The 24440-nt window shown below is 30.9% G+C and overlaps 4 protein-coding genes across 4 annotated transcripts; 2 read left to right on the top strand and 2 right to left on the bottom strand.

Moving 5' to 3' along the window:
• Nucleotides 1-1844, bottom strand: LOC111041171 (zinc finger SWIM domain-containing protein 3-like). The gene is made up of 3 exons (XM_022325377.1): nt 1552-1844; nt 1336-1463; nt 1-1268 (listed from the first exon to the last, which is right to left on the bottom strand). Exons 1-3 carry the CDS (start codon nt 1838-1840, stop codon nt 21-23), a joined length of 1665 nt encoding a protein of 554 aa, XP_022181069.1. The 5' UTR covers nt 1841-1844; the 3' UTR covers nt 1-20.
• Nucleotides 1845-15159: 13315 nt separating this feature from the next.
• Nucleotides 15160-17438, top strand: LOC111041162 (protein ANTAGONIST OF LIKE HETEROCHROMATIN PROTEIN 1-like). The gene is made up of 3 exons (XM_022325363.1): nt 15160-15256; nt 15332-15597; nt 16623-17438. Exons 1-3 carry the CDS (start codon nt 15160-15162, stop codon nt 17436-17438), a joined length of 1179 nt encoding a protein of 392 aa, XP_022181055.1.
• Nucleotides 17439-17499: 61 nt separating this feature from the next.
• Nucleotides 17500-18203, bottom strand: LOC111041154. The gene is made up of 2 exons (XM_022325352.1): nt 17683-18203; nt 17500-17507 (listed from the first exon to the last, which is right to left on the bottom strand). The coding sequence occupies exons 1-2, from the start codon at nt 18065-18067 to the stop codon at nt 17500-17502; spliced, it is 393 nt and encodes a 130-aa protein (XP_022181044.1). The 5' UTR covers nt 18068-18203.
• Nucleotides 18204-22220: 4017 nt separating this feature from the next.
• On the top strand, nt 22221-24237 carry LOC111041185 (M protein, serotype 24-like). The gene is made up of 2 exons (XM_022325397.1): nt 22221-22679; nt 23259-24237. The coding sequence occupies exons 1-2, from the start codon at nt 22221-22223 to the stop codon at nt 24054-24056; spliced, it is 1257 nt and encodes a 418-aa protein (XP_022181089.1). The 3' UTR covers nt 24057-24237.
• Nucleotides 24238-24440: the final 203 nt, after the last annotated feature.

Genomic DNA, 24440 nt, shown 5'->3' with positions numbered 1-24440 from the left:
GGGTAATAATGTAGGTAATTTTAAAATGTTATTTCACTTTCATCATCATCATTGTCACATGTAGAACTTATCTCCTTAATTAAAAATTCTTCTTTTTTGCTCCATATACTTATTATTTGTTCTAACTGATTCATTCTTCTTTCATAATTAAATTGAGATGATATTGAAAGAAGTTCAGCCAATTTAGATGCTTTAACAGATGCCTTTCGAAACTTTTCGTTGGCTGATAATAGTCTTGTGTTTTTTTTTTCCTGAATTTTAATAGGAACCTCTCTTACTGCCTCACATAACTTCAGCGGTTCTTTAAAAATTACCTGGGATTTATAGTAATAGTTCCTTGTCCATCTTTTATCACATATATCTTCATTATTTAAAGAATGATTTGTTGCTCTTCTTTTATTAAAAATGTGCTTGCATGGCAACTTCATTGAATTATAAAAAGCACAAGAGCAAGAAGTTAGTGATGTACCTTCTAAAATTTTAGTTTTGTTTGTACAGGATAGACCCTTTTTTAAATAGTTAAATGCATATGGGGTTAAAAGCATGCTATATTTATATTCATCACTATTTTCAATTTTTTTTGTTGGGAGTTTTTGTACTAAATTGATGGTCTTACTGTCCCTTTCTGACCGAACACACTTAATAACCACAAATAGCTGCTTAAAAAATTCGGAGAGATTTGAAAAAAATGGTATAACCGATTTTAATTTTGAGTTAAAACTCTCAAGTCTATTATTTGTGGTATTTAAAAAGTTACCACTTTGAAAAGTTAAACCAGTGACCCATTCTTCGCGGATATCATGCCAATTCTTCTCAAAGTACATTTTGACTTGATGGGGAGCTTGACTTAAAAAAATGGTATGTATCTCTTTGTATTCTTTTTCATTTTTACAGTAGCATAACTGTTCAATAAACTTTTTGCTACTATCTCGTTCATCTGGCGTTATACCTAATTTTTCGCATGTGATTTCTCTGTTAAATGTGCGCAGAGTGTGGAAAAGGCAAATCACAAGACGAGAGGTTGGAAACAATGATTTGATAACAGAACGCTCTTTTAAATCTTTATCTGTAATAAATACTCTTGTATTTGAACAGGCTGGATTACATTCTTTGAACTTATTAAAGAACCATTGTAACGTTTCTCTCTGTTCATTTACTAGCAATCCAAGAGCAGCTATCTCACTCTGGCCATTACCATCCTCAATTAATAGCACATACAATGGGATTCTCATATCCACCAGCTTGTATGTAGCATCAGCACAAACCATCTATATAACAATATTTAATATAATTTCAACAGCTTAATATAAATTAATATTTTAATTTTATAATCACTTCAGGAAATGCTTTAAATTCTTCCTTCATCCTTAAATCTTGAAGAAACATGCCTAAAAAGTTCCCATCACTGTCTGTCAACAGTTCAACATGACAACCATACATCTTTTTGACATCTTCCACCGTTTCTTCAAAACTTTTCACACATTTTCGTTTCTCTAGAAAATGGAACATTCCACATTTAAGTAAGTTAAACCTCATGTTATTTATTTAAACTAAGTATATTATTACCTGTACTGCATATATTTGATAAATCTCTAAGAGTTACTACTTTGCCAGTTTCAGCTTGTACTTTGGCTTGAATAAGCTTTTTATTTGCCTTCATTTCCATCAGTTCAAGTACATCAGCTTTCATTTGTGGTTCCAAGCGGCGTTGATTTGGCAAATTGGAGAACAATAGTTCTGAGGTCTCGTGGTTATGTGACTCATTCATTTGAGAAATCTCTAACTTAGTGCCATCAGTTGTAACTCTTACATAGATGAAAGCAGGACAATTTTGCTTCATTGTACTACATTATATAGAATAATATAGTAAATATCTGAATGATGATGAAAGCAATAAAAAAAGTAAAATAATTGTATAATACTTACGAAGTGGCTCGTAGATCTTCACTTTTTTTGCTTTTCTTAAAAATACCACCATGAATACACTTAAGCTTTAAAAAATAATATTTTAAGCATTCAGGAGTAAATTTTAATTTCTTGGGGTATTTTACTCGACCTGCATTTAATGTACGACAATCACTTGTTGAAAAATCATAATAATTTGATTTTTTATAGTGCTCTAACTTGACTAAAAAGTCAGCATATGAGTCAAACGTTTCACCAATTTTCAACATTTTTATTGTAAATAAATATAGAATAAAATTTTAAAGGAAATCACAGGTCACTTTGTTTACTATAGTTAATAGAAAACTGTAATAAAGTAACATATAAATTACAACCTTTTGGTTTACTACATACAGGTGTCTCTGGTGTTATCTTAAATATAAATGATATATCCGGTTTTGGGGACTGTACTATGGTCATTACTCTATAAAAATTATCTTAATAGCATCAATGTGAGGATGTACCAAAATATCGGGTTTTATTTCAAGGTCAGCTTAAATACAAATTATTCAAATACAAATCGCCGCGCATTTGATAACAAAATGGTCGGGTGACTACTATCAGCCCAACCATGGTCGTGTGCCTACTAACAGCCCGACCATGGTCGGGTGCCTACTATCAGCCCGACCATGGTCGGGTGCCTACTATCAGCCCGACCATGGTCGGGTGACCATTAAAATCCCGACTATGGTCGGGTGTATATACATGATTTGATTCTACGCATACCAATAATTAATTTGATTAAATTTAACAGAAGTAAAATATTACATCTGTTTGCTAAATTAAATATCTAATAACCGACATGAGCAACGTACGGTTCAACCGAGCGGCTGTTTCATTAAAAACCTCACTCATCATATAAATATATATATACATTTTGAATACAATTTATTCAAAGTCATTTTGAACTACCGCAGTAATGTCACGATTAATATCGCATATATAAATCATAAACGAATCGATTGGTACATTAAAACCTAAAAGTATTCGATCATAATTCATAAGCCGTTTAAAACGACATTTACATTAATATATATCTAGAAAAACGCGCGACGGCGGCAATTTTTGCGATCAAAGTGTCGGGTCCCGCGGACGGTGAACGGAGGGAAACCCGATTCTACCGACCGGGAAAACTCGTGAGAAACGCGACGGGAGCGCGAACGGCGCACGGTGGTCGGAAACGTAATCTAGCTTGCCTAAATGACAATTTAAGATACCACTTATGACATAAAATTATTATCAACTATATATTTATTAGAGATAAAATGATGATTATTATAAATATAGGTATTTCTAACCTTGTTGAATTCCCAGATAAGCGTATACATAATATAAAATTGAAGGTATAAAGTATCATTGCGTTCACTTTATAGTATCACGTGGTACTGAGTGCACACGTTTTAGAGTTGATTTTTTTTTGTTTTGATACACATAATGGACACTATGGAACAAGGTAAGTACATTTTTAGATGTTTTAAAATTTTATTTATACTACTTTTTTATTTTTCAACATTGAAAATTTTCGATTTTTCAATATTTATTTTATTTAAAAGGGTAGTTTTAAAAATTTATCCATTTTTACAGTTTGAAAATACATAAAAATTATAGCTAAACTAATGGGCTATACAGATAAAAAAAAAAAATTTGCGTCTATTTGCGTCTGTGCTTAAAATTTATTTTTTTCTAGGGACTAGTATTGGAGAATGTAGTACAACAAATTTGACATTTCGCGATCTTTTTGAATTGTTGGGGAAAAAAGGACCATTAAATCCAACTAATATTGAATCCAGGCTTTTTTTGTATGAGTCGATTAATAAGCAATGGAACGTAAATGGACATAGTATTGATAACGAAAAGGATATAAAAAATAAATTGTTAAATTTTACAATAATTTTAAATAAAAAGTGGAATAAATATTACAGAAATTACAATAAGTTTGTTCAAAACGAAGACCTATGGCTTAAAACTGTTTTTAATTCTTCGTCTAAAATAGCAACTGATAATGTTGGTCGTCCAACTATAATATTCAGCGAATGTTCAGAAAGAACAAAGAAAAAAAAAATACAGCCTTTAATAAAATCTTATACTTCTCCTGAATTAACTTACGCGATATCAACAAAATTACAAAAATCTGGTAAAAGAAGTACAGCACTATTATTAAAAGAAGCCAACGAGAGTCCTACACGAGCTAATAAAATTTTAAAAGTATTTAAGAACTCAGATTCGATTAAACCGGTTCCGTATACTGTCGACGAAGCATTAGCGTTTATAGTAGATAACAATTTGACTAAAGAACAATATATCAATATTAGGTTTGGTTCAAAACTACGTAACTGTTATATATACCCATCATACGACAATATATTATTAGCAAAAGAAAAGTGCTATCCCGATAATTTACATATTACTGAATCCACTTGTAAAATACCTGTTCAACATTTATTAGACCACACTATAAATAGAATATTTAAAACTAATTCAATAGCAACAATTGAATCAAGTATGAGCAATTTTGAAAATGGGGATGTGATGGAAGTAGTGGTCAAGCTCAATATAAAATGAAGTTCCAGTCCGATCCATCAATCAAAATATCAGACAACGATATATTCATGTTTTCTTTGGTACCAATTCAGTTACGTTGTTTAATTGATGAAAAGGTATTTGTGATTTGGCAAAATCCCCGGCCTTCATCAATTAAGTTTTGTCGACCAATTAAATTTATGTTCATGAAAGAGACGATAGAAAATACAAAAAAAGAAGTTGAAGACATTGAAACTCAAATAGGTAGTTTATCGAAAACAATTGTTACATTTCAAGATAATATTTTAAGTGTCAGACATAAATTAATATTTTCAATGGTAGATGGTAAGGTAAATAAAAACAATAATTCAATAAAAATAATTTTAATGGCCACCTCCAATTTTGGCCATTAACTAATTTTATTATTTTTAATAAAATTAACAAAAATAATTCGTTAACAGGTGTGTAATTCGATGACTAATACATATAGTCAATCGTGTTATATTTGTGGATGCACTCCAAAAAATTATAATAATATTGAAAAAGTAAGAAACATATCAACCACGGTTATCTACTCAGGTTGGAGCACGCCGCTATGATGCTAATACAGACTGATGGTCTATGCGGCGACCGTGGTGAACTATTAGCGCTAGTAGTCAGTGGGCCTACGTTCACATTTGTATGTACTGGGAAATCGAAGATTTTTTATTCAAATCGTTAATATCGTCCAAACGACTAAAAATACGAATTAAAAACATTCCACAATTATTGTAGACCGTGAAAAGGTGATAAGAACGCAACCGACACCTAACCTGGAGATAACATGATAACTGTACGAAAAAGACGAACAAAATAATTTTCTAATTTCGACAATATTGTTCTGTAATCTGTATGACTGTATGTGTTTTTGTCATTACTTAATTGGTAGTAGGTAGTTTTATTGCGATGGTGGCTAAGTGTTGTGTAGTTGGATGTACTTCAGGCTACAAAAGCAACACAGAAAAAGTGTCACAGTTTTCCGCACCAAAAGATACTGGTTTACGGCTAAGATGGCAAAAAGCTTTTTTCAGGCTACAAGAATCATTACTGGGATGAAAAAACAAAAATAAAATTATTATAAACTGTAAATTAGTTAGGTATAAAATTAGTTATTAAGTATTAACCAACTACTAAATAGGTTTTATTACATAAAGAATAAGTAATGAACAAAGTGATAATAACATATTATGTTTATTTGATATTTTATTTTACAGATATTTTATAAATTAAATAAATTATAACTGGGTAAGAAAGACTTGTAGTCATTAATTCTGACGTCAGTCATTTAGAGAGTTTTTCGAAGTATACTCGTAAGTCAAGTGTTGGGGGAATTATTTTTTTATGTAATTAAATTACATTGTACACTAATATTAAGTACTCAGCTTTCAAATAAAGTAATTAAAAAAATTATAATTTATAATCACGATTAGAATTTATTATTTCATTACGAGTTAACTCGTCCAGTCGGTAACCAGTTAGGCCTCATGACTACTAGCGCTTTAGTTCACTGCGTTCGCCGCATCGACCAGCGATAACACGCCGTGCGCCAACCTGTGTAGATAACCGTGATATCAACTAATTCCGAAAATTTCAAATTTGGTCTATCTACATTGCACGCGTGGATTCGATTTTTAGAATGTATATTGCACGTGTCTTATCGACTAGAATTTAAAACCTGGCAGGTATATCAAAATGAACTACTTAATTTTAAAATGAAATAAATTCAAAAAATGTATATTTCTTATAAAATAAATACAAATTATAAAAAACCACAATATTTTTTTATAATAAGTATATCGTATAAAATATAGTATATATACCTACTGTTTTTTATTTTGCAAAAACATAATATACTTTTAATTAAATATAATATTTAAAGGTTAGATCAGACGACAATAGGTTACTTTTTGCTACGAAGAAAAAAAATGTTCAAGACAGGTTTAGATCAGAAATGGGGTTATTGGTTGATATCGTATTACAAGGTATGTTATGAATAGGGAACGGATTTTATTGTAGTAAAAAAATCAAAATATGTACATAAATATGTACTTATTTTTATTGAAATATGTAAAAAAAAAATCAAAATATGTAATAACCGCTTAACAGAAAAAATGAGTTCCAAAAGTAAGTATAAAAATCTTATCTCTTATCTAATTAATAATTATTAAAACAATGCGAAACTACATATTCTGTAAAATTTAAAAACGTAAAATGGTGGCGATTTGGTCGTAAAATGTTTTTGTACTGACTGAATGAACGCTCCACATCGACTGACGTAATGATAGCATACCAATTTTTCACAACATTTACAGTAAAAAACTTTCCCATCACTTTGAAATGTTTCATTCGGAAATTCTTTTAAATATGTGGCTACCTTATTATTGATTGAACTTACAACTTCAGGCATTCTAAACAATTTTATAAAAAAAACAACAAAATTTCGACATAGGTATGAAGAAAAAAACGATGCTAATAATTACGCCCGCCAGAACAGTAACTAGACATACACTGAAGACTGAAGACTGTAAGATTGAATAAACACGTTACCTACCGTCCTACCCATTTGTCCACAGTGTGTAATACGATAGCAGTGTATAAAGTACGTAAGTCCATTTAGAGAACGTAGATAATGTTTATCATCATTGAAAATTACAAATATTATTATTTTAGGCTTTCATCGACAGCGTATAATATATAGACTAGAGGGTATCTGAAGGCCATTAAGATAAGGCAAATAATCTTTGATGTCCCTGTAAATTGACGAAAAAAACCAAAAATACCCGAATATTTACGAAATATTCAGTTATTTACAAAATATGCGAATATATGTATTTTTACCCAAATATGTAAAAATATGTAAAATAAAATTGGGCTTATTTTAATAAGAATAATCTAAATCGTGCACATTTTTTATCCGATTAAAAATATCTCATTCCAATAAAAATATGTATTTACAATAAAATCCGTTCCCTAGTTATGAAAATTATCGATAAACCTTATTTATTTACATGGCTACATACGTCTATATTTACAGGGCATGGGACGACAAATGATGGGAATACTGCTCGGTGATTTTTTAAAAATGCAGAAAAATCAGCTGAAATTACTGGTGTAAACGTAGATTTGATTCAACGATTTGGAATTATACTATCAGTATTATCAAGTGGTTATGACATAGATGTTAATGCTTTTGAAATATATAGTTTAGAAACTGCCCAACGTTTTGTACAACTTTATCCGTGGTATTATATGCCTGCCAGCATCCACAAAATTCTAATTCATGGAGCAGATGTTATTCGACACGCACTTCTTCCAATAGGTTTATAATTTTGTCATTATACTATTTATACATTCTATATTTTTATAGGTTAACTTCAGAAAACTAATTATTTCTGTTTCATTCATTATAAGGTCAATTGTCAGAAGAGGCTCAAGAATGTCGTAATAAGGACTTTAAAAATTATCGAGAACACCATACACGGAAAAATACTCGATTAAACACAAATAAAGATCTATTGCATATTCTTTTAATATCGTCTGACCCCGTTATTTCGAGTCTCCGAAAAATTAAAAAGAAAAATAATTCCAAATTTTCAAACGAAGCAAAGCTGTTATTAAAAATAAATGATTTAAATGTATGTGATACAAACTATTATTATGAATCGGAATCTGACAATTAACTAAATAATACTACGTAATAAACTTTATTATTGTAATTGGAAAGTATTTTTTGAAGTATTATATTTGCTGTAAGCTAATACAATTTTCCTTAAATGAAATATATATAGTTTTTTAATTAAATAAAAAACGACTAATTATTCAAAATTGTCCAAAAATTAAATTCAATAAAAAAATTTTATATTTCTCCCAAATTTGAAATTGATCTCTGTATACAGATATTTAAAAANTACGTAATAAACTTTATTATTGTAATTGGAAAGTATTTTTTGAAGTATTATATTTGCTGTAAGCTAATACAATTTTCCTTAAATGAAATATATATAGTTTTTTAATTAAATAAAAAACGACTAATTATTCAAAATTGTCCAAAAATTAAATTCAATAAAAAAATTTTATATTTCTCCCAAATTTGAAATTGATCTCTGTATACAGATATTTAAAAACCAAGCTCGTACTAAAACTCTTAGCTACAATAGCTACAATTGTCTATCTAATCCATGCATTCAAACTACTTATATATTTAATATTATTGAAATGCTGATTAATTGCGGCTTCCACAATGCCCGGAATCGACTTACACAGGCAGCTAGTAATAACATTTACAATTTATTTAAGTGAACATGACATTTTAAAAGATAGGTTTAAAACGGTGATATAAAAATAATTATTATGTAGTAGAAGAAAAAATTGAAAAAAAGTTTTTTTGAATTTTTGAATCTCGAGCACTCGAACCGTTTCTGAATTTTGCGTTTTACATATTAGGTGCGTTGCCTGAACGGCCCGACTGACGATGGCTTGTTCGGATTATCTGATTTTGATAAGGATATGCGGCCAAATTTTTGATTGTTGGAAGCACGGTTTAAGATATACTGGTTGCACAACTCCCATATTTTATTGCTTATGATACATGGACCGTTCTATATGTTTTACGATAAGACTCGCGTAGAATTAGATTGCAGTGAACCCTAGCGGCAAACCCGAACACTATCCTATTAGTATACTATCATAGAATATAACCACAGAATTATTCTGTGATATAACTATGTTATTGTGATTTGTGATTATACTATCAGACACCGGTAAATAATAAAGATTAGAGAAAACGCTGCCAAAATAAATAAATATTACAATTTTGTAAATGTGGGCTAGAGGCTTATTTATCTTAAGAGTATTTAATATTTTTTAATTATTATAATCTCCAACTGTTGAATAATGCCGAAGTGTTGTGTGAAAGATTGTGGATATCGCAATGAATCATTATTTAGCGTGCCTATATTATATATATTGCCCATTGTGGCTTTGACATTAATTTTTTCAAATTATTTAAAAAGTTCTTAACAATGGTCAATACTATTAAACCTTATACACAATAGTTATAAATTATAATTTATAATGTATTAGAAAATGTCGATATTAATTAAAAACTTTATTTATAGTTATTTAGCTCTTCTGTAGCAGTAGGCATGAAGTTTTATAGAGAAAAAGGATTAAAAGCTTTACAAGAATCTCATGAAAGTGAATTATTTGCTATTACCTTAAACAATATGTTTGATGCCCTAAACCGCCGATTTTCTGCTGAAGGCATTAGAAAAAATAGCAAAGATTTTTTTTTTTTTCTTTTTTTTTTTTAATATGAAAATATACAACTATACAATTAATAGTGATGAAGAGGATTACATAACATGAAATGGCACGATGTAGGAGGGCTCCCAATGGAGCTACCTACTTGGGTATTTTATTAATTAATGGAGGAGGTCTCTAACCCATTTACGTTTGAGCCTTCGAGGGGGATTGTCAGGGATGTGTAGTGAAGCAAGAAAACTAATGTTGGGGTTACTATGGGAGCTAAATTTTTTGTGGAGTTTTTGGTAGGCAGTTTTAGTGACTTGGTTTACGTAGTTTATTCTCAGGTCGGAGTGAAGGGTTTTGTTACTTATAAACCAGGGGGATTTTGTAATAGTGCGAAGGCAGATGGATTGAAATGATTGTATTTTTTGGATGTTGCTAGGGGCAGCGTTACCCCAAATTTGAATACCATAATACCATAGAGGAAAGATCAATATTTTGTAAATTAGGATTTTGAGTTTGATGTTTAAATTTGATTGTAAGAGAGGACGTAGTAGATGTAATCTGGAGTTTAGTTTCTTTCTTTTGTCGAATATGTGGTCTTTCCAAGTTAACCTTTTGTCAAAAATGAGTCCTAAGTATTTAACTTGTTTGGTTTGGGGTAATAATTGGTTACAAAGCTTGACTGGTGGACAAATGTCTGGGCGAAGGGAGAAAGTAATGTGGCTGGATTTGTTTGTGTTAATTTTTATTTTCCATAGTGTGAACCAGTTTTCGAGTAAGTTGAGGTGGTGTTGGAGTTTGAAGCTTGTTATTGAAGGATCAGAATCGGTGGCTAGGATACAAGTGTCGTCGGCAAAAGTATTGAGGATGGTGCAAGAGGTTGTAGGTATATCTGCAGTGAAAATTAGGTATAAAAGAGGAGAAAGGTCACTGCCTTGGGGTACACCGGCGTTAATCATAAATTGGTTTGAAATTGAGTTGTTTAGATTTACTTGGAAAGAACGATGAGTAAGATAGGATTTGAGTATTAAATAATATGGGGCTGGAAAGTTTGTTTTTAGTTTGTAGAGGAGTCCGTAGTGCCATACTTTTTCTAACGCTTGAGCGACGTCAAGGAAGACACCCGAGCAGTATTTTTTTAGTTCGAGAGAAGATGAGATGGCATCGGTGAGGCGGTGCAGGGGGTGGATTGTAGAATGGTGTGCTCGGAAGCCGTACTGTGAGTTAGGAATGATTTTATTTATTTCGGAGATATTTTGAAGGCGTTTTAATAGAAGTTTTTCAAATAATTTACCAAGAGATGGTAGGAGGCTAATTGGACGGTAAGAAGATGTTGTATTTTTGGGTTTGCCAGGTTTGTGTACTAGTATGATTGTTTAAATTTTCCAGAGTGGTGGGAAATAAGAAAGTCTGAGCATTGCATTAAAGATGTGGCAAAGATTTACAGGTTTTTTTATGTGTTGCATGCACAACCTGTGGATTTATGTTGAATTCAAAATATTATGTGTACCTATAGTTAAATAATAAATTTATTTTCATTACAAATAAAAAATGTAATAACATATTACAACTAAATCATTAATTTGTGTTACAGATAAAGTGTACTAACCGAAGTGGTAAAGTATTTGAGCAGTTCTATTAACATCAAACCGTTTTTAATTTAATTTTTTCCTGTAGATTATACACAAAGTTTTACTTTTAGTTTTGGTTTTGGCTATCTGTAAAATAATATTTGTTGTTTAGAAAGATTATTTTTCTATAGACTTTAAGAACGGCTACAACTTGGTTAAATAAGTGGGAATATAATATGAGCAATGGATTTATGAACAAAAATGAGTTCTTGACAAAGGCAACTGCAGAAGGTTTGCGAATAAGCTTAGAATCAACCATCGATTTATTAAACTATTTGTTAAACGATTGTAACTTTATATATGTTCTAACTGGTAAATTGAATCAAGACTGTCTTGAGGTAATAATATACATTTTATAAACTTTACATTTATTTATAAAATACCAATATTCTTTTATTTTATAAACTTTTTGGAATAATTAGGCAGGTAGCTGGCCCTAATGATCATCCTGCCACTCCTACATTCTTACAGCTATACAGAATATTATCAGTTTATTCATTAGTAAAGGCTCCTAAAACTGGAAATTGTTCTATTTCAACCGGTAAACTGTTGTACATTTTTAAAATACCAAAATCAAATAATATAATATGGTTATAAAAAATTTAATTTTTTAATTAATTTACTTGTGTTTATAAAAAATATTCCAGTAATAACATTATCAGATTTGAAAGAAATTGTCAAAGATCCAGATAATTCGCCAGAAAGAGTGAAAAAAATGAAAGTACTAAAAGAAAAAATTGATAACATTTTAGAAGATGGTCATTATGATTGTGATGATATTTTCCTCGATCATGATTATGCTGATTCAACATCTTTTGAATACATCGTTTATTATTTAGCAGGGTTTGTATTTCACTTCTATTTAATAAAATATGTTATTTATTTATTTTTTACTATTTTTTTTTTAGATATATAGCAAGACATTTAATAAAGCATTCGAAATGTGAAGTTTGTATAAGCAATTAAAAAAATTATAATAATAGTTCTAGGAGTGAAGCATTTTTGGTAAACTTGAAATCTCGTGGGTTTTTGACAAATCCAGATCAAAATTTATTTAATATTTTAAAATTATTAGAATCATGTTTTGTTAACCACGCAAGTTCTCAAAATGTATTTGAGGATACAATTGAAGAGTTCTTTAAAATAAATAATTTAAAATTAATATTTCCATGTCCCGACCATAAATCTCATGTTATGAGTGATTTATTCACTTATTATATAACTATGAGAATGCGTCAGTACACATATATAATAAATCAAGAGAATAAAAAAAATAATAGATCAAAAAAAAAGTTATCAAAATTAACCAACGATTAATGAATAAATAAATGTTAGGCCCTATCTAATACATCTGTAACAAAAATAAACTGTTTTATTCTTTATACATATCTCAATATCTGTATATACTTATAATAATTATACTATACTAAATAATTTATTTTTATTTTCTAATTTACTTGTTTTATTTTTTATAAACTGTCACTCTTAATGACTAGGTACATCTTGTATTTACTATTAAATGTTTGTAATCACACTAGTAACCAAGGACTGGTGCTCTAATAGTAGTAAAGAATACAGACCACAGTTGGGGCATCACAGTGAAACAGTGTGAAAGATAGTATAAATATAAAATATTTAATAATTAATAGTAACATTGTAATAATGTTATTATTATTTATGCAATCATCAATAATTGTTGTCTTTATTGATTCAAAGATTTCCCACAAGGAGCGCTCACTAGTTCTTCATTCTTATCACATTCAATTATGAGAAGGTCCATTTCATTGCATGAAGTTGTGCAACCAGTATATCTTAAATCGTGGTTGGAAGGCAACGCGAAAACCGCTATCAGCGATTTATCAGTTTTCAATAAATTTGTTCTTTATTTTTTTTTTTTTTTTATATTGATCTTAAGCTTCGGCAACTGAGGCCATTAGCTGTAGTAGGATTTGTATTGTAGGTTTGTATTGTATATTTTGGGATGGTAGGGGGGAACACGTGTGTGTTTGTTTTTGGCAGAATTTCGAATGGGGCACCCGTAGGTTTCTGCCATGCCCCGGGGGTGGGGGATGGCAGCACTTGTTCTCCGGTCACCGCGACTTGTCCTGAGAAAAATGCCGCCCGGTAGCCGAGGATCGAACCGCGACCGGCTGCGTCGCAGCGGACGCGGCAGACCACTCGGTCACCTCATCCCCCAATTTGTTCTTTATCTCGATGATTATTATAGTTAACATAGCCACTAACACGCTTACACGCGGTTAGTTGTATGTAAATGCCCCTTATTTTCACATATTATGTATAAATTGGTATAAGTTAAATCATGGTTATTTTCTTGTTTTATATTTACATTGTATTAATGCCCGTGTATAAATGTATTAAAATTATTTTGGATATATCATTGATTGCCTTATGAATTATGATACCTATGGTTTTGTTCATTCCTATATAATATTTCCTTTTCCACTGAAGATTAGTATTAAAACAATAATTTTGTTTAAATACTTCAATTATGGAGCTACACCTGATATTCAGATTCAATTTTTAAATTGTATGCATTTTATTGTCTATTTTTCAATACTATTAATTAAAATATTTGTTATTATTCAAAAAGTATAAGGCGTAGAAACTCGAAACTCTTACCAGTTGTTTAAATTGCCATTTTCTTTATATAATTTTATTTTCAAAATATTTCACTAATTTTTAATCTATTTACAGGCAATTTAAATATTCGATTGTTTAAAAAATTTTTTTTATAAATTTTGATAAAAAAAAATTCTTTGCGACAAAATACTTGAAAATTTAATTGAAGACTTTACATGAGTCGTTCTTACTGTTTTTCAAAAACTATAAAAAAGCATATGCACAATTTTTTTTAGTGAAAATATTGACAAAATTCGTCAAAATCATGAATATTTGCTAATTATTTTGAAGTTAAAAATTAATAAAAAATTTTTCATTTAAAGCTAAGACCTGAAAATTTAATTCAAGGTTTTCCATAATTTAAGCTTAGATTAATTATAAAAAAAATTTGACGAGTGTTAAAATTTTCACAAAATCAAAATGCAAACGTAAAATAACGATTTACAAACACGAATTTTGATTTTTGTTATATGACAATATTTAAATATAATAATATATCCTAGACTTACAAATCATCTTCGTTCAGAATCGTTTTTTGTATACAATGATACCTATCATTGCATTCAAATTTAACCTACTCTAGTCCGAGGTCCACCCCACCCCCTAATGTACAGCAGTTCGAGTTTCCGGTTTCTTCTATAGTACAGTAGAACCCGTTTAAGACGCTCTCGCTTTAAGACGATTTCTCGGCTAATACGCTCATTTTTACGAGTCCCTTGATTTTAACAACGTTTAACATGGAATTAACTCTGGATAATACGCTCTATGTTCCCGGATAAGACGCTCGCCTTGTCAGTTATATTAATATAAAAATACATCGTATATACGTATCACTAATAATAAGTAAATAATAACGATAACGAATAATGTGTACGTGTTAGAAGTACTGGTTTTCGGACGATAAATATTGACGATTAGATACGACACACTACACATTACACATGACTATTCACGTAATCGGAATGTAACGTAACCTGGCCCCAATTAACATAAGTTAGTGGTTGTATAAAGACTTATGGTGGCCATACACGTAACGGTCTACTGGAGAGGTATACCTGTGCAGGCATGCCTGTGCAGGTATACCGGACGTCGTTCGTGTCTCCGGTGTACCGGAGAGGTCTTCAGTTTTTTCATGATGGCATCGGACGAGGACGCACTAGCTTTGTTAGCCCTCGCGTTAATTATGAAAAAAAAAGAAACAAAACCAGTGAAAAGGGAACGAAAAAAGTGGTGTAAGGATTGGTTATTAAAAAGAGCAACTTATAGTCATGTAAACTTATTAAATTAATTAAAATTTGAACCTGAAGATTTTAAAAACTATGTCAGAATGGACGAAAAAACATACCTTGAATTACTTTCAATGGTGACTCCTATGATAAAAAAAGAAGACACTGTTATGAGAAAAAGTATTTCTGCGCACGAAAGATTATCAGTTACTTTGAGGTTCCTCGCTACCGGTAGAAGTTATGAGGACCTTAAATTTTCTTCAGTTATTTCACCTCAAGCGCTCGGGAAAATTATTCCTGAAATATGTCAGGCCTTGTATCAAGTTCTAAGAAAAGATTATCTGAAGGTGAGTAATTAAAACAATCTTATTGATTTTTATAGTACTTTCTATAATATATATTATGATATTATAATAAAATTATATGAGAATTAACAAAAATAAAATAAAAACAAAAACTTAACCTTTGTGTACAAATTTTACCAGCTGAGTAATTAAAACAATCTTATTGATTTATTATAGTACTTTCTATAATAAAATTATTTTAGAATTAACAAAAAAAAATTAAAATAAGAACAAAAACTTAACTGTACAAATTATACCGTATCAGGGGTGAAATTATTGATAAATGTCGCTGTAGAACCTGGAATCGATGGAACTGCCACTGTTTCATCGCGATAGACTTGAATTGTAGGTGTTTGCATTTCTATAGAGTAGGTATCGGCTTGTTGACTGTTGTTTAGATGGCTAGGTTGTAATAATTGAGATATATGCTGTGAATGTTGACCAGACTGTAAAGGAAAACAAGGTGGGCTAGGACTTCCCGAAGAAACAAAACTTGGGGCATATGACTTATTGGAAATAGGAGACGATTGATAATGAACCGGTTGTTGATATTGCTGAGCAGGTACATAGCTTCGTTGATGTTGCCTCAAAATATCTCTCATGTTAATATAGGCGTGATCGGGTGTGAGGTGTCCTATTTCTGCTTCAAACAGTAAATCATTCATAATCTTTTCTGCAACACACATGGTAATTCCATCTAAAGCCCTCAGTTTTATCGCAATATTTTTGGCAATAATATCACAGCGGTCTTCTGTTTTTTCACGAGGACGTTTAAAATGATCTCGTACAGATTCTAATAGTTCATTCGTTATGGATTCATCTTTTCTTTTTGCTTTATCCGGTTTTGGTGGGCGTGATGAATAATTATTTGACGATCTTGATTGGACCTCGGTATTGTTAGTTGTTTCACCGTTAGATGAATTTGTTTGATCTAAATCTCCCTGAAAATAAACTATGTGTTAATTTATTTTACAAGCTAGATTTTATGCTAGGACAAATAAGATAATAGCTGTTTTCTTTTATTTCAGTTTCCTACATCTGAAGAAGAATGGAAAGGCGTAGCAAAGATGTATGAAGAAAGATGGAACTTCCCTCATTGTCTTGGTGCAATAGATGGGAAGCACATAGCTATTGTTCCACCGGCTAATAGTGGATCGTATTATTTTAATTATAAAGGACATCATAGTTTAGTTCTTATGGCAATTGTTAATGCAAAATATCAATTCATGTACATCGATGTTGGCATGAATGGTAGAATGTCTGATGGAGGGGTACTACAAAATACTGTATTTTTTGAAAAATTAGAAAATGGTGAATTACATATACCAAGCAGTGAAACGTTAACAGGAACCAACCGAAATTTGCCATATGTGTTTGTGGCAGACGATGCGTTTCCATTACGCCCCGATATGATAAAACCGTTTAGGCAAGCCAATTTAACATCGCATGAAAGAAAAATTCTAAATTACAGATTATCTCGCGCCAGACGCGTAGTAGAAAACGCTTTTGGAATAATGGCATCACGATTTCGGATATTTTATACTCATATAAATTTAGAACCCGAAAATATCGATAAAGTAGTTAAAGCTTCTTGTGTATTACATAACTTTTTAATTGAACGCTCAAAAAGATCTTATGCACCTCAAGAATGTTTCTATCGAGAAAATTCGGAGAGTGGGAATATAATTTCTGAAGGATATAATACACAGAATAGTACAATGGAAAACTTGGAAAGAAGAAACCCAGGAAATACTTTGAACACCGCGAAGATTGTCCGAGAAAATTTTATGAATTATTTTAATGAAGAGGGAACAGTACCATGGCAAGATAATTATGTTACTTAAATTATGCTTATTATTATTATTATTATTATTATTAAATGAGTGGAGTAAATAGTAATGTGTTCTATTCAACTTAATTAAAAAAATAAAAACAAAACTAATATTTCCTATTTACAGTACCATATTATATATAATTAAAATTAAAATTAAAAATATTATATATTTTATAATTAAATATTTAGTTTTTATTTTGGTTTTATAGTTTGTAGATTTGCTTAAATAAAAACTTTTATGTAAAAAAATTTACCAACCTCACAACTATCTTCGTCACTATCCAAGTTGGATGAAGATTCCCTGGGAGTGCATTGATCATGTAGGAAATCAAATAAATCGTAGTACCACAATTTTACATGATACACTTCATCAGCAGATGCCCCAGACTTTACAGATTGTTCATATCTCTTTTTTTCCTTTCTGACATTGCTTCTTAAATTATTAATTTTTCGCACAACTACTGATTTGTTCGCATCCGGCTCAATTTCTCTGAGTTTTTCTATAAGCAATTTATAAGCAGCTTCTTTTTTGTCTCGATCATGGTACTCTTTGTTTTTGACTTGCCAAAGGCATGGATTCATTTTATATATTTCAATAAAATCTTCAAGGACTTTTTTAGTAGAATCTGTTGGTGCCATTTTTGCGTAATGAAATTTTTATACACGTGCCAATACGATATCACATTATCACTACACGATGCGGCAACAACCGACGGCGACAACGTTATGAATGACAACTGACGTGACCTGCGCAGGCGACCGGAGTACATGCACACACGCACAGGTACACCGTATGGTGTCACTCGAAAAAATTGATTTTCGATCTTGCACCGGTCGCCTGTACAGGTTGTTAAAACTGCACAGGTCTATTCCCACACACGCTCCGGTATACCTGCACAGGCATGCCTGCACAGGTATACCTCTCCGGTAGACCGTTACGTGTATGGCCACCATAAGCCGAACCAAAACCTAAATCTATTTTTAAACACCAAATGTAAACGATTTTTCATCCACGCGCGTAATGATAATATGAAAATATAAAATATTCATCATTTGAATTTATACCTATTGGCTATTTTATTTTAAGTAATAAGTAATGTAATAATAACAAATTATTTTTGAACAGCGGCCCACCGGGAAAGTTCCCGGTTTCCCGCCGGCCCAGTCCGCCCCTGAACACGACGCCTTGAGAAATTACAATATACATAGTTTAAAGTTTAAACACTATCTTAAATAATAATTTTAATAATAGTTTTATTGCTCTTTATATTATAAAAGACACATGATTATATTTTTTTTTTAACAATTGGTTATTGAAACTTGATTGTAAAATGTCAGTTAAAAACCTATGAAATCACTCTGCATAGATGTCGAGTGTATATTATGGTCATTGCAGAAGTCTAAGGCAATCTTTTTGTTAATTTTTAATTCGATAGGTACTTAAATATTATTGAATAGATACATTATAATTATTATTATTATAACTATTGTTATTATTATTTAATACTAAAAAACATTAACAAAAAGGGTTTGTCTCTTTATTTGTAATCATAGGCGTGTCCAGACCTCATTCGCAGTTCATGCACAACTGTGGAATATCCAGGAGAAAGAAAAACTACACCCCCTCCCCGGCCAATAAAAAATTCTGTTAGGGTATTGAGATATGACCCCCGAATTTAAAAATTTTAAATTAATTATTTTGATTTAGATCAAATTTTGCAGGTCATGCCTGTCAGGCAAGACCCGTGGACACGCCTATGTTTGTAATAAATATTACACTATGCATTTACATTAAAAGATGAATAAAAGTAATATTCATCAATAATTATATCTATGACACTTTTTTTTTTTAAATTTTAATTTAACTCATTTAATTCTATTGGTGGCATGACTCCAAGATCCAACATAAAAATTAGATAATTCTAAAAAGGATTAGAACACTGTTTCTGTTTGAGGTGGTTATGTACCTGAATTTCTAAATAACGAAGACTATGAACAACGATATCTAACTGAAATAATTAAACATTAATAAAGTAAATCTTAAACGAATAGAATTCGGAGATTTGAAAAGCATAATATTTACTTATTTACAATACTCAGTAAAATAAAATAAAAATATTTAATTAATTAATGTGATCTCTTATTTCCTTATAATTCTACACGAAAACATATAAGTTATAAAGTGTGTGGTTCTTTCATTTTGACGTAACCGACAAAAATATGTCATAAACAAAATGTCATACTTAATTATAGTATGCGTATATTATACTGTTCAGTATTCAAATTAGGATATGAAAAAAACACTATTATATTTATGCTTAATTAAACTTATAGGTACTTATAGGTTATGAAAAACATTTATAAGTATCTATAGTATTATTTAATTCTATATTACATAATAAATCATACTACATCTATTCAAGGGTGGATCCGGGGGGGAGGGGCACTGGTGGCAAGTGCCACCCCCGTTGGAAAAAAATTTTTATGCATTTTACATTTTTTTTTTTTTAGGTGGGGGCTATATTTATATTATAAAATTTTTCCTATAAAGTGCCCCAACCGTAAATACATGCTGGATCCGCCCCTGGACCTATTGACGCTAATGACTGGTACGAGTAATTAAAATTGTAATTAAGTTAGTGACATAAGCAAAATGTTGCTGGAATTATAGAATCTGGGGGGGATGGCTGCATGAAGTTGCCCCCTGTCTTATTTTGCTTATAGCGGGCAGGGAAATGATTTGCAAATTCTGAAAACCAATTTGCAAAATGAGTACATAATTTTCAAAAAAATCGGTCATGGTGGGGGGGCCAACTTCACGCACGTCAAGTAACCCCTGCTAAAATAATTCTGCACAAGGCGTATTTAGGATTTTATTGCCCTGGGTTGCCCCCCCCCCCCACAAATTGGTTTTATCATATTGCCAATTGGCAATTTTTCTCACCCATAAAAAGTTTCGTGTTAGAATAACAGCGCACCTATTACAAAATGAAAAAATGACAATATTTTGGAGAGCAAGACGGTGAGTAGTTTTAAGACTGTGCAAGTTAATGATTTTTTTAAACTCAGTTAAGTTAAAAATGAATACACACTTTTTGTTAACTTTTTATTAAGCATACTTAATTGTTTTCCAACCTAAAACTAAATTATTACCTATACCTTGTGTTTATACTTTACACAGTATTTTCGTATAAGTTAGATTGGAAAAATATAAAATTTTTAACTTTAAAAAATTCACGGCCATAAATATTTGTTTATATTTCTACTGGTCAATATTTGTTGACATGAAAACGATATAAACTGAAATAGTGAAATGTAATAAAATTTAAACAAAATAAATTAACTTAACTTACTTCTTAAAATGAAAAATTAATTCTTTAATTTCACGTTAATAAAAAAAGAAATTTAGTAAGTAATAGCATTGATTATATATATAAGTATATATAATCAATGGTAATAATAATAATATTTATTGATACCAAATTAGAATTACAAACATGTTACAAAATAAAATAGATAAATTAATTGATCTTTAGTTCTCTTTTCAAAAGCAAAGCTTGTGCAGAAAAGAGAGAGCTGTGATCCAAAGTCGTTAATAATTAAGAAAATAGAGAATAAATAAGAACAATATAAATAAAGATAATATAACAATTCAGTATTAGAACAAAATGTATGCTGGATGGTTATATCTTATAGGTATAAGCATAAGTACAGACTATGTTAAACCCATTAGGTGCCTTAGCGAAATTATGTTGATATGCTAAGTTGTACTTATGAGTATAACAACAGAAAAAGAGAAAAATAAAATGCAGTAAGAAATAGATAATTAAGAAGAAAACTTAATATAATACATATACACAATACATTACATAAAATTATTAAAGTAAAACATTATTTATATATTTTTTATACATTTTAAAACAGTTAAAATCATGTAAATTAAAATTATATTTAATACAAATGATATAAACTTATATTTAAAGTTCTGCTGCCCGAATACTGTATTCATTTTGGGGACAATGACATTAGTATTAGCCTTTAAGCAAGTATTATAGTTATGACATGGAGCATCAATATAGGTTTTCATATTATAAAATAATAGGCAAATGTTCTTGGTGTATAAAGCTTTTAAATTGAATACCTCTAATTCTTTATATAAATTAACAGTAGGAAATAATTTAAAAAAGCAAATGTTTATTTAGAATTGAAATATCGTAAAAAATGATGCTTTTATAAGTAATAATTAAATTAATAATATTATATTTATATTAATTTATAATACAGACAATATTCTAAACTTTATGTTCGATAAAAGGTGAATATCACTTTCAATGGGAAAGCTAATAACACAATATTGGTTCTGCTGAAAGAAAATGTACTGAGTATGTAATCTATATATGCGTAGGTTATAGAGAAAAAATATGCTGACATCCATTAAATAGTAAATTATATTTATGACGATCGAATCTTTTAATTATGTAATTGTACATTTAATTTTACAAGTGAACGCGTACATTTTTAGTTGTACTTACAATTGAATATTGCTAAGCATCCAATTCGTAACTAAGAGAAATATGATGACATAGTAACTATACAAATTAATAATAATATCACAGCTTGTAATCGCCACATTCAGTACACTCTCTTCTACAGGACACTCATAGTTTTTAATTAAGAAGTTATTTAAACATATTTTTAACAGTTATGTAAGTACATGTTGAGATATTATAATTGTATCATAATGTATTCTTGTATTTTATTAATCTTTAATATTACACTCTAGACAATCATTATGGATCATTCACAAAATTTAAATCGTGATCAACACTTTTACTCGACTGAACGCGATAATGCAGATATTTTACTGTTGGAAGCTTGTTTAAAACAAACGGAGGGACAGAAAAATATATTGGAAGCAAAGGTGGCCAAGCATGATCGGGTGAAAACAGAAATGTGTGATTTGCAAATGAAGTTGGATAATCTCCAACAAACGATAGAAGAGAAAAAGATACTTCACCAACAGTCTTATGATGAAGTCAATCAAGAATTAGAAGCGACATCATCGAAGTACAGCCAAACATTGAGTACGGTAGAAGAGTTGGAACAAGATAACCATGAGTTGGAGTGCAGTATACGATGTCAATCGTCTAAAGAATTGCAGATCGTTGAAAAGATCAATAAGTTGGAAATTTCGAAGACAAAAACTATTGAATGCAATAATACAATTTGGGATAAAATCAATAGCGAAAAAGTAATTTTGACTGCATTATTTGGGAGTATCAAGGTCAGGCTTTATCTGAGATACTTTCATGTATCAAAGAACTAATTTTATCTTGTAGGTATCAAGAAAAAACGGACTACAATAATACAATGAACTAGTATTGCAATGTATGGGGGTTCATATTTTTTAAGTGTTTCGCTTTGGTATATTCACATTAAATTATTCTTGTATTTAACTACGAACTATAAACTATATTTTATAAAAGTTAAATTAAATTAATTTATATTTTATGAAAATATTAGTTGGGTTATCATCGATAATCATATATTTTATTCAAGATTAGGGGTAGTGTAAATGCAGAGTAATTAATTGTTACACCTCATAACGTTTCGATACCAGCCCTTATATTTGTTCGTGCTGTACCTATACTTGTAGGTATTATATTATATTATATTTAATGTCCAATCATATTCGTCAATACGCAAAGACTTTTTGCGGCAAATGTGGAATCTCCTAAAAACATCACTGTAAATATATGTATCCCACTGTGACCGTTTTTCTAAAAACTTTGTAGTACAATATAATATCAATATTTTTTCTGTGATGCAGGAGTGTGTGAAGTCGCTGCAACGGCAACAAGCTGACTTAGAATCAGCGATCGGTTGCAAAACCTCCGAAGCACAAAAGTTACGAGTCGCGTTAACCGAAAAGCAGGCGATGGTTCAGTGCAAATCAAACCAGTTGACCGAACTTCAGCAGCAAAACAATCATAGTGACAGGTCCCTGCAGGAACTAACAACTGAGTTTAGGGAACGGGAAGCAGAACTGGAGGCACATAGGCATGCGGCACTGGAAAAGTTGGCTAGGGCGGACCAGTGTATAGACATGATTCGCCGAGAATTGTCTGATGCGTGCGCCGCATCGGTCGGTTGGAAAACCAAAAGTCAAAATGCTGCCAACGTGCTCTGTGAATTTAAAGCATCCCAAAAAGTGGAACAGTGTCGCGTGAAAGCTATCCTCGTAGAGCTGGGCGAGGATCAGTGCCGGTTGGCTGAACAGCTAACGGACACATTGCTCCAGCTCAAGTGTGCGGCGGCTGAAAACTGCCAGCTTACGGCCGACGGAAAAGTTTTGGCCGAGCGATTGGCCTGTCTGTTGGCTGAGATAGAGCGTCTGGATAAGCGCAAGTTCTCCGATTGCCTCTCTCCGATGACGCAGTGCACAGCATTTGAAACCCAGGACGACAAGACTGCCAGAAAGTGGAATACATTGGAGTCGGTCGAAAATGAGGTAGAGCGGCTGAAATGGGCGTGCGAAGACCGCGAACGAGCAATCAAGGACGCGAAAGGAAAGCTGGGTGACTGTTATACAACCAGCGCGAGATCCGATTGTCGTTACGAGTACTGATCGACAGATTATTCAAGGGGGCTCTAAATATATTACACGCACCTTCAAGTTTGGCTTCAATGGCCCACTAACCAACAAAAAATACTGTGCACCTCAAACAATGTTACTGAAATTGTTTTTTTTATTACATTAAAATTAAATGAAATAAACTTTTCATTGTTTCAATTTCATAACTTTACTATAAGTGTTAGCATCGTCCATTGGTCGAAATTCTACTAAAAACCTGGTTTAATTAAAATTTTAACAAAGTTTAGAGTTTGTGCTTCTCCATTTATTTGTTTGAACATCTAGTATGGGAAAACATATACTTCATATTTTAGTATTTTTTTTTCACATTGTGCCTATAATCTACAACTAATTAATAAACTAATTTTATTTTATTGT

This window comes from Myzus persicae, unplaced genomic scaffold (assembly GCF_001856785.1).
Source record: "Myzus persicae strain clone G006 unplaced genomic scaffold, MPER_G0061.0, whole genome shotgun sequence".
NCBI lineage: Eukaryota > Metazoa > Arthropoda > Insecta > Hemiptera > Aphididae > Myzus > Myzus persicae.
The sequence above is the reverse complement of the archived record's forward strand: the minus strand, read 5'-3'. Positions and strand labels throughout refer to the sequence as shown.